At 41.9% G+C, this 12097-nt stretch overlaps 1 protein-coding gene across 2 annotated transcripts in view; it reads left to right on the forward strand.

Annotated features, from left to right (window-relative positions):
- INVS (inversin) overlaps positions 1-12097 on the forward strand; it is a 170841-nt gene that overhangs the window by 133692 nt on the left and 25052 nt on the right. For both annotated transcript variants that reach the window (XM_067569819.1, XM_067569818.1), the window contains exon 13: positions 10641-10951. In XM_067569819.1, the coding sequence (XP_067425920.1) occupies positions 10641-10951 (311 nt within the window). The remainder of the gene's footprint in view (positions 1-10640; positions 10952-12097) is intronic.

Below are 12097 nucleotides of genomic sequence, written 5' to 3' on the forward strand. Positions count from 1 at the left end.
TCCTTATGGTGTCCAATATCAACGGGGTCCTTGAGCATATCCTCAGATGGCCCCACCACCACCGTCGTGGTATGGACACCCATGGGCACCACCACTGACCTCTATGCCACCCCCACCGCAGTGGTCATATTGGGACCCTTGGCTGCATATCATGAGCTTCTAGCCCCACCCAAAAACCCTCGAGGCACCCCCTTCCGCTGTGGCATCCACAGCTTCCGAACCTCTGGAAGAAATCATGGCGGAACGGGAAGGGGGTATTGAGGAAGGAGTTACCCTGGGAACTATATCATCTTCCTCCCCTGAAGTGGCCATCATGCTTCTCCCACTTTCTCTGGCAGACAACTTTCACCTCTTCTAGGACTTAGCAAAGAGAGTGGTGGACACTCTCCAAATACCACTAGAAGAAGTCAAGGACACCCAACATGGTTGGTGTTTCTGACTTCTCCTTGATATATTTCAGTCATTCTCTTCCTCAAGATAGCCCTACCTATTAAGGAGGCCATTCTGGACCCAGTAAAAACCATCTGGCAGATCCTAGTGTTAGTGACACCTACTTGGAAGCTGACAAAAAATATGTCCCAGCATGAGAGACTGAGTTCCTCTTCTCCCAGCCTCCACCCAACTCCACCATGGTGGACGCCATTAATTCCCATGGCTGTCAACACGGGATGAGGTTCACTCCCAATGACAGGGACTGGAATCATTTCGGTCAGGGGGACAGAATTCAGGGGGAAGGCGTATTCCTTGACCATGTTTCAGTTTCGAATCGCCAACTACCAAGCCCTCTCAGTGAAATACAACTATGTCAATTATTCAAAACTGGACAATTTTATTTATCAGCTGCCTGAGTCATTTCGCAACCAATTTAAGGCCATTAGTCAGAAAGGACAATTAGTAGCAAAGACAACACTACAATCTTCCCTTGACACAGCTGAGCACAGCCAGATCCATCTCCACGGCAGTGGTGGTGCGATATTCATCTTGACTTCATCTGTCAGGCTTCCCGAAGGAGGTTCTGTCCAGTGTTGAAGACATTACCTTTGAAGGCACTAAGCTCTTCACTGATGCCTCCCTTCATACTCTGAAGGATTCTTGGGCCACTCGCCATTTGCTGGACATCTACACACCAGAACAGAAGAGAAAGTTCAGTACACAGCCCCAGTACAAGCTATGCACCTCCCAATACCCAGCTCAACGTTATTACAAGCCACAGAGGAAGAAAAATAAATTTTCTGAGGCATAAACCATCTGGCCCGCAACCTTCCGCAGCCCAGCCATCTACGTTCGACCACCAATTTTGACATGATGGTTGAGGAATTGATAAACCACTCCCCCCAGCTGCTACAGCCGATCATCGCTACCCACCTATTTGGCCACTGGTTGGCAGTTTTCTGCAGCTCCTGGGAGCGTGTTACATCAGACCGTTAGGTTCTAGAGATTGTTCATAATGGGCAATCTGTCCATTTTACCTCCCTATCCCTCCACAACACCCTTCCCCATCCCTCTTCAGGGACCCTTTTCACTGGCGTTTACTAAAAGAGGTAGATCGTCTTCTCCAGTTAGGAGCCATAGAACCAGTATCTTAACTTCTACAAGGCAAAGGGTTCTACTCTTGCTATTTCCTAATACCCAAGAGGAAGGGAGGTTGGAGACCCATACTAGACCTGAGACTCCCAACAAATTTTTCAAAGTTCAAAAATTCAAGATGGTCACTCTTGTCATTCCAGTATTGGAACTGGGACACTTGTTTTTGACCCTTGACCTTCAGGATGTCTACATTCATACTTCAGTCCTACCAACTCACAGACAATTTCTCAAATTCATTCTAGGACAAGACCACTACCAGGACAGGGTACTCCCTTTCGGACTATCATTGGCCCCGAGAGTATTTTCCAAGGTTCTTTCAGTAGTGGCCATGTATATATGCTCCCAAGGGAATATGATTTACCCTTACCTGGACAATTGCCTCCTATGAACCTGGTCTCTAGACTAGACAAACCCGTGACTACCCACCAGATTCAAAAACCCCTTAGACTGAAGGAAGGACACAGCTAAATTTGCAAAGGGATCCCCTTCTCAAAACCCCCCTTCACTTGTCCCCACAAACGCATCATTTATAGGGTGGGGTGCACATCTAAACAGCCTCATGACACAAGGCAAATGGTCACCCACAGAGATATTACTTCACATCAACCTCCTCGAGTTAAGGGCAGTCAGGAATGCCTCTGCCTACTTCTTCCCACTGATCAAAGAATCACACACGAGAGTCCTAACAGACAATATAGTCTGCATGTACTACATAAATCGACAAGGAGACAGGTCACCTTCCCTCTGTGCAGAGGCGATGAGACTATGGAACTGATGTATCTCCCATGACATCATACTGTCAACAGCCTACTTCCCAGGTGCACACAACTCGATAGCGGACAATCTCAGTCACAAATTTCCCCACAACCAGAAATGGGTGCTAGACCCATTAGTACTTCATGATCTATTCAGACAATGGGAGACACTGACCACATACTTGTTTGCCATTTACCTGAACAAGAAATGTCTACGCTACTGCTCCATAGCGGGGATTGGACAGCACTCCCTGAGCGATGCTCTCCTCCTTCCCTGCGATGGGGACTTTTTCTACACCTTTCTTCTGTTTCCCCTTCCGTCAAAGGTCCTACTTGGCCGAGATAGAGCTGGTATCCTTACCTGTCAGAGCTTGCGATGTGCCCACGGATCCCTCTTCCAGTCACTCCATATCTCCTCTCTCAAAACAGTGGATGTACCCTACATCCCAACTTGGGGATTCGCCGCCTCAAGGCATGGTTCTTTTTTGGTTTCAACACCTAGAAAGCTCCTGTTCAAAGGAGGTACAAGAGGTACTGTTACACAGTAAAACAAATCCTTGACACAACATACTTACCTGCAAAAATGGTCCAGGCTTCAGATTTGGTGTGCTTCCCAACAAATCTCCCCGACATTTGCAACTCTTCCACATATCATTGACCCTAAAGAGATTGGGGCAGTCTCTAAGCTCGCTCAGAATCCACCTAGTTGCTATAACAGTTTTCCACTAACCAGTAAAGGGATACTCATTGCTGTCACATGCAACCAATAAAAGATTCCTCAAGAGTATAGTCAACCTCTTCCCACAACTTCAACTTTCTACTCCCATATGGGACGACCTAAACCTGATACTGAAAAGACTGAGTACACCTACCTTTGAACCCATGGCCACCTGTTCACTGACATACCTCTCAATGAAAACAGCCTTCCTGATAGTGATTAACTCAGTGAGAACAACAGGAGAAATAGCTGCTCTGATGGCACATCCCCCCACACAGTATCATCTTGTTATAAGGTTACGCTCTCAGGCCACATCCAAAATTCATTCCTAAAGTAACTTCCCTGTTCCACATGATACAACTGATTCACCTTCCAACCTTTTACCCCAAGCCTCAGCAAGACAAAAGGGAAGCTATATTACATTCCCTAGATGTCAGGAGGGCCCTGGCCTTCTACCTGAACAGGACAAAGTTTCTCAGGAAGTCCTGTAGATTTTTCCTCTCCATCACTGAAAGATCCAAGGGCTCAGCAATATCAGCCCAAAGACTCTCCAAGTAGGTCTCGAACTGCGTTAGTCAATGTTACCAAGTTCATCATGTAACCCCTCCAGACACTATTCATACACACTCCAGAAGATTGATCCTTTCATCCGTAGCCTTCTTTAAGAATGTCCCTATCTCAGATATCTGTAGAGTGGTGACATGGGCGTCAGTCCACACTTTCACAGAACATTATGCTATCACTAAGAACTCTGCCTCTGATGCCATCTTTGGCTCCATAGTGCTGTCATCTGTAACTGACCTGACTCTGAAGTCCCAGTCCTACAGAAGGAATACTGCTTGGGCGTCACCTACAGTGGAGCACCCATAGAGACACTACTTGAAGAAGAAGAAGAAGAAATTACCTTATGCGGTAACAATGGTTCTTCAAGGTGTATGTCCCTATGGGTACTCCACAACCAATCATCCTCCCCTCTACTTTGGAGTTCTTGTCAATGACTGTGTGATAGAGAAGGAACTGAGGGAGATTAGCTTGTGCGCACTGACCAGAGTCGTGGCTTAGCATGAGAAGAAGACAGTGCATGAGTGCACCTAACGGATACTGCTACTGAAGTTCTCTGATCAGCAGTGCGTGTATGCAAGCACACCTACAGTGGGAGCACCCATAGTGGGACATATCTTGAAAAACCATGGTCACTACACAAGATGAGTAACTTCTTCTGGTGCAGACATGAATTTCATGCAGATGTGTGCACACCCCACACACTCTAGCTAAAGAGTTTTGCCTAGCAGTATCTACAGGGGCCACACTCACGCCCTGTGACTGTAGCCTTTCTCCTGGCTGGATAAGGGCAGCGCCATCCCAAACCCTCTCAGTTCCTTTGCACCAAACATCAAAAGTACAGATACCAATGCAGAAGGGACAGAGGGCAGGTCATGGAAGACAGTTCTGTATCACATCTCGAAGAACAACAGTTACAGATAGGTAACTCTTTTTTCTTCTTTGAATAGATGCAGCGGTATATTCCATGTGGCTGACTTACAAGCCGTACTTGCAGGAGGTGGGGCTCAGAGTCTATTTAAAGAAGGACTGCAGGAGTGCCTTCCCAAAGTTTGCATCTGATTTGGACACAGCCATAGTGGCATAGTGGTTTGCAAAAGTATGCACATGTCCAATAGAGGAATGTCATTTAGAAACGCTGTTGACATCACCTGAGCTCTGGTGGAACTAGCTTGTAACCCTGGACGAGCCTGGGCTGCTTCATATGCTGTCATGATAAAGGGAGTTATCTGTTTAGAGATGGTCTGTGCAGAGACTATTTGACCCTTCATTTGTTCCACATATGAAACAAACAGACCAGGTTGAGGAACAAAAAAGTTTAGTTCTATCCAGATAAATGCTAAACATCACCTGATAGTCAATGTGTGAAGACATTGCTCCTTTGAAGTTGTATGTGGCGTCGGGAAGAACACTGGTAGATATATAATTTGATTCAAGTGAAACTGAGAAACTACTTTAGATAAAAACTTAGGGAGTAGCCGCAGGGTTACTTTGTCTTTGGAAAATTGGTTGTAAGGAGGGTCTGCCATCAAAGCCTGAACTTGCAAACTTTTCTTGCAGACCTTATCGCCACAAGACACAGAAGGGAGAAAGAAGTCACCAGAGGCTTGAACATAGGTCCATAAGAGCCGCTAAAATAATATTAAGGTCTTTAACCAGTGGGTAGAGGTGAGTGACTCCATTCAACAACCTCACTGCCATGGAGTTTGAAAACTCTGACTTCGCATAGATAGGTGGATGAAATGCCAAAATTGCTGTCAGGTAGACTCTCAATGAACTAAATGCAAGACCAGAAGACTGAAGGTGCAACAGGTACTCTAAGATGTCCTGGATACAAGCCAGCATCAGTTGAACTCCCTGGGCTGATGACCATACCAAGAATTACTTCCATTTGGCCAAATAGGCCACCCTGGTGGAGAGCTTCCTATTGTTAAGCAAGACCTATTTGACCACCTCTGAACTTTGTTCCTCATCATCTAGCCATGCAACATCCATACTATGAGATGCAGACAGATGAGCACTGAATGCAAATCAGACCCTGGTGCAGAGTCTGGAGGTAAGGATGAAAAGGAAGGGCTATCAGAGGCCAAACCAATAATGTGAGGAGATTGGAGAAGCAACATTGCCTCAGCCACGCTGGAGCAATAAGAATGAGCTTGGCACAATCCAATTTCAGCTAAGAATGACCTGTGGAATGATTGGAATTGGAGGAAAGGCATACAGGAGTACAGACTCCCAGTTCAGATGGAAAGCATCAGTCATGGAGACTGGACCAAGGACCTTCTTGGGTGCAGAACAGCTTGCGTTTCTTTTTTTCTCTTGTGATAGACAGGTTAATCGTCGGGATGCCCCAAACTGCATCGATGAACCGCAGGGCACTGGGTTTCCGAGACCACTCGTGAGTTGGGGAGAAATTCCTGCTGAGGTGATCTGCTGGGTGCTTACGGGTCCCAAATAAGCGTTTGACCACAGGGGTAATGTTTTCTCCAATGCAAAATTGCCAGGGCCTGATTGCCTACTGACAAAGCATGTTGCAGTGCGCTTCCCATTGCATATCCACGTAACACATTGTGGTGCAGTCTGGCATATTGAACTACCTGTGTGCATGCAGCCATATGGTCTAGCAGCCTCAGGCATATTTGGACTGCGGTTACCATTTGAGTCTGCAGCTCCAGACATAGATGGCGGATCGCTTGGAATCACTTTGTAAAAATGCTCTTGAACTCGTAGAGTCTGTCAGGGCCTCTGTTTGTTTTGAAATACTGTCATTTTAGTGTTACTCTTCAATACCACTTTCAGTTAAAGGGCTACTGTCAATGTAAGTCACTCAGATAAACAAAAAAATCCATAATTATGTTACTAATACCGTAGACCTGGATGGATTTTATTTCAGATTAAGAAAAATTGACCACAATATTTGGTATAATGTCTCTGTGAGAGTAAGAATGTAGTGAATGACTCTCTAACATTTTGTATGTGAACTGAAACTAAAAACTGCATTTCCTTCCAGCTGTCCCTCCTTATTGTAGGGAGACCCCTCTACATTTAAGGGACCAAAATAGAGAAAACAATAATCCATCTTTTAGAATTAGCTACTTTGTTGTGTTCCAGAATCCATTCTTTGTTTTCATAAACTTTTACATCTTTTTCTTGCAAATATATGAACCAAGTATAAACTTATTGTCCTCTGGAATCTACAGACATCTTGAAAAAACAGCTTTGAGTGGTGTGAACTGCTCATTCATCTCAAAGATTTGTTAATAGTGAAGACTAGCAAGGACAGCTTAAATGGAAATATTAACTATTTCAAACTTCTGATACATTAAGTAGCATAAATATCAGTGTAATCCTCTGTTGGATGGTAGTGGTAGATATCAGGGCAGGGCTCAGTGAGGTAACTCGTTATTGTCGAGGTGTGTGGAATGAGGAATTCAACACCTACCATCTCCAAAACTTAAAAAATCACCTGCTCTCCTCTCTGGAAAGAGGGGAGGGGAAAGGGAGAAGTGTCTTTTACCCAATTTCAAAGCCTGAATTTTACTCTTGGTTGTCAAAAACCTCAAACTACTTTCTATGCCTTCCTTGGGTGCCAAAAGACCCAACTGTTTTCTGTTCAGCAGTCAAAACGTCCAGCTTCCCCTCAACAATTTCTACAATGCAATTCTGGATTTTCAATACAAAATTCTACAGCACATTCTAGTTGTAGATTTTGGCACAGTGTAATATAAATTGAATTTAATCTCAAAATAAATAAAATAAACCACAAGGTAAACTCTCCTGATTGGACTGAGGGAGCATGAGAGTAAGAGGTACAGTGCCATATAATTCTGAGGTTCTCTTCTCATAATTCAGGGATCTGTTGCATAATTGTGGTCTGACTTGACATAGTAGCCCAGTCACTCGATGGATTTATTATCTCACTAGTTAAGTTCCTAAAACTGGCAAAAAGCAGCTCTACAGGAAAAAACCCTCATTTCTTTCCCACCTTCCCAGTCCAATGTCAGTTTAAAAACTTTATAATTAGCCTAATGTTGCAGTTACAACCTTTTGGGTTGTTCTGCTAGTCAACAGATAGACTTGAACTCAGAGTGATAAGGTTCAAGCTACTCAGTTGATTGTACATTGCCTGTGTCATTTCTTTTATGGACTGAATAGTGGATTCAGGGAGTAGGCTGTTTGTGTCTCTGGAAGAAAGGAAAATGACTGTTCTGTGAATAGTAAGGTCTAATTTATCAGATCAAATGGCAGAGTAATGGCAGTGAGATCTATACTGTGCATGAGACAGACACCCAGACATTGTCTGTGCAATGCCAATATTATTATTTGAAACCAGCCACTTTTATCAAAGCCGGAGGGAATGCTGGAGTACCTCAAGCTGCCAGGAGAGCAGTTTGTAGATCAATTAGCAGCTTTTCAGGCACCTGGGTTCAATCAGCTTCTTCTGCAGAGCATACATGCTAAGATAGCAGTGACAGATAAAGTTAAGGCTTCTCCCTGACAGATCACACTGAAATGACACATACTGGCATTGATATGAATCACAGAAACTGATGATGACATGCTGCATAACTAACCTGTCTTGCGCTGTGCTGTGAGCTAATGTGTCAACAGTCTGCAAACCATGTTACAGCATTGGAAGCAAATTAAAATATCAGAGGGCTACATGATCTGACATTTACCACCTGTCCATTTTTATAGGAAGAATTGTCACTATTTTTATAACCACAGCTTAGTTTTCTATTTATAAAAACAAGTGTAAGATAATGTTTGCCACAGATTATGGGATTTATTCCACTTCTAAGGAAAAGCCTTCAGAGTTTAAAAGGAGTGCAATTCCACTTGTATTTATTTTTAAAGAAGTTACAGAACTTTATAAAACAGATACACCTTTCTTAATACCTAGAGAGGTGGTGGAGTCTCCATCTTTAGAGGTTTTTAAGCTGAGGCTTGACAAAGCCCTGGCTGGGATGATATAGCTGAGGTTAGTCCTGCTTTGAGCAGGAGGTTGGACTAGATGACCTCCTGAGGTCCCTTCCAACTCTAATATTCTATGATTCTATGATTAATGTTGGCCAGAATCATCTTTCCTACATACCTGATGTTTATTTTCAGACTCATGGCCTCCATTTTTTAAATCAAACACATTATTTTATTGACAAAATATGTTTACACAACTTCTGAATTCACATCTCTGGTTTTACATATTTTGCATTTGTATAATATGTATCAATTTTTGTATAAGAAAGATACATGATTTGATCTACAAACGTGACTAATTTGAACCACTGCTTCAAGATTAATTCAAAACACAGCTACTAGGATCATACTCCTTGTCTGTTGCTCTGATTGTCAACCCCTCTTTGAATCCCAACGTTGGCATCCCATTTCACGCTGCCTCAAAATCCAGCTTCTTGTCCTCACCTTCCCTTCCACTCTTCTATTATTTGGGGGCTATAGGTTCCACACTGTCATTCAGACAATATTGTGTTAGTCATTGTATATACACTGAGAATGAGAGAGACAGTTCCTGTCCTGCGGAGCTTCCCACTTAAATAGACAAGACAGATGACATAGAAGCAAAATGTTAGAAGTACTTTTGAAAAATGTTCTCTGATCATGATGTTCCCTCCCTTCTCCACTCTGCCAGCCCTAAACATCCAGCTGTTTCTCGCACAATGGTCAGCACTCTCCTCCATGATGCCACCTACAAGTAGAATGCCCTCCCTGAACCTGAACTGAATGTGACCATCTCCACCTCCAAATTCCTCCTCCAGAGCCATTTCTGCTGCAACAAGAAATTAGCCAACTAATGATGAGTAGATTGTACAGCAGTTGGCGATAGCTCATTCAATTTATTAATTATTTAATAAAAGAGAAAAAGCCTTTGAACTGAATCAAGCAATCCACATTTGCTTATTCATAGACTACATAACCATGTGACTGTTTCCCTCCCCTCTGCCCATTCCTTCCTATCGTTTGTTGCACTCACTTGGTGCCGCCTTTTACATTAGATTTTCAACCTTTTGAGGCGGGAATCATGTTGTCTGATGTGTTTGTATAGGTCCTAGCACAGTGGGGCCTTATCCTGGCCAGGGCTTCTAGGCACTACAGCAGAATAAGTACTAATTTTAATAATAGCATTGGTGACATGAAGAAATATAGTATGGGAAATCGCTTCCATGGGAAAAAAAGGACAGACAACTTTACGTCAGCATCAAGTAGTTTTTATAATATATGGTTACCATTTTTGGAATTTGAACAAAATAAATAGACAGATAATAACCAAACACAAATTGACCAAACACAAATAAATCTTTTAAAGGTAACAAATACAGGTTATGAATAAGATTTGTTATTTGTATTCAAAACTTGTGTATGTTAATGTTAACAATTAAAAAATAAAAAGTTCAAAAAATAAAATAGAATGTTTCATTGATAAATGTGCATGGTTTCTAAGAATTATTTTCAAATTATCTCTTAATTTTATACAGACACTTCTATTTGTATTTCAACTATTTCATTTCATGTGTAGACTTGGCCCTGTTTATATTAATTTATTTTTTCAAGTAAATGATTCATAAGGGAACTTTTAAACAAGTAAACTTCAAGATTTTTTAACTAAAACTAAAACATAAAGATTCAGTTCTGACTGTGGTTTTTATTCTTGGGGCCTTGACTTTATAAAAAATTCCAATGGTTTAACTAAAGTATGTTTTTCAAATCGATTCTATTAACGTGGTTCAAACCTCTGTGAGATAGACTAAACCTGATTTATGTCAGTTTACCTTAATTCAGCTACTGACCAAATTCAGCTGTTACACTTTGTCAGACAGAGATGCTTCAACACCATATGCACCTGTTCCACTGGTGGGTAGTGCTGAAAATAAAAGCATGAAGAACATTGAATATCAAGCTCATATTGTGATTTATGTTGTTTCCACTGATAATGGAATCATTTTTAGAAACATGCTGTAATATTTTGTTTTTGTTAGTATTTATAATATTGACTTTAATTACAGGAAACGTGAAGAAGAAAATAAGAGGAAAGAAGCAGAAATGCTGGAGGGAATGCAGAACCTGGTACTCAGTAGGGTACAAGTACAGCCACATCCTGCAAATAGAGAGAAGAGTAACAGAACTCCTAGCACTTCACAGCTGTCTAGTAAACAAATTTTTGTGCATAGTAAGAGGCTTTTCTGTGGTAACACTTCTCAAAGCCAGGCAGGGAAAACCAATAGAGGATTACCTGCAACTTCTCAAAACAAAACGACACCAAAGGAGAAATATCAATCTGCAGAACTGCCGGGTGAAGATCACAAAAACAAAAAAGGTTTGTAATCAATGAATTGGCCAGACTATGCACTATATGTCCAGCGATATTCTGTAGATGGGCTGTCTGACCATTTCCATCATGGGAGCTGGCATATTGTGCTCCTTCTTTGTTCTTTTATCACTTAAGCCAGGATACTTATTTGGGTATGAATCATTTTATTATGCAAGTTCTGTCCATTTACATGGTCACAATTACAAACATTGATTATGTTCATTTATTATGTGTTAATATTCAAAATATTTCAAGACAGGTGATTGGTTGTGGAGCTTCTTAGTTTATCAGGGGGTCTGTTTCAATAACTTATCTTTAAGCTCCTTTTATCACTTAAACACTTGTGTTTATCTTCTGTTCTTTTTGTCAGTTATTTTCTATCATATATAAATGAATGTAAATTGTTTTATGTAAATAGGTGTGTTCCCCTCCAAAGCAATTAGTACTAAGTAGAGTGTTGCTTTACTTTAAGAAAAAACTTATTTGAAATATCTGGTTTTCTGGTGAACTTCAATGTGGAAATTTCAAATGTTATTTTTATATATAAATACAATGTGCAAGGTGAAAGTCCCCAGCACACAGAAGGACTATGTGCAGGTTTCTCCCAGTGACAGGGTACTTCTACAGTGCCATACCCAGGCCTTTTCACCATTCCATTTAGGGTACTTTGCACCCTGGGGGCAATAGGAGGAAGCAGAGTTTGTGCTTCCCTGAGAACACACACTGTGGCTTCTCCCTCCCCCATTGTGCCAGAGGTGCTGAGGGTCACAACATTTCCCCCCCCACACACACACCTTTTCCCTTGCTCTCAAATACCTGTGCAAATGTCGTTCAAGGGAAACCGCAAGATTAGTTCCTCTTAAAAGGGTTATAATCTTCCATCATACTAAGAAAAGATTTACTGAGGAGGACAGCTAAAAGTACACACATGTTAGATTTGTTTGATCTGAATTTCCAGTGCATACTTAACAATCCAAAAAACAAATAACAAAAAAATATATCCAAACTCAATTAGTAATTGGACCACTAGTGGGAAAACTATTTAATAACCTCTTGATCTGTAAGAATAGGACATGTATTGAATCTGCATCATAGCTACATGACAGAAGAATTGTACGGATGTAATTGAGGCCGTTGTAAGAGCCTGCTTCT

This window comes from Emydura macquarii, unplaced genomic scaffold (genome assembly GCF_026122565.2).
Source record: "Emydura macquarii macquarii isolate MOO-44397 ecotype Brisbane River unplaced genomic scaffold, CSIRO-AGI_Emac_v2 contig_2948, whole genome shotgun sequence".
Lineage (NCBI taxonomy): Eukaryota > Metazoa > Chordata > Testudines > Chelidae > Emydura > Emydura macquarii.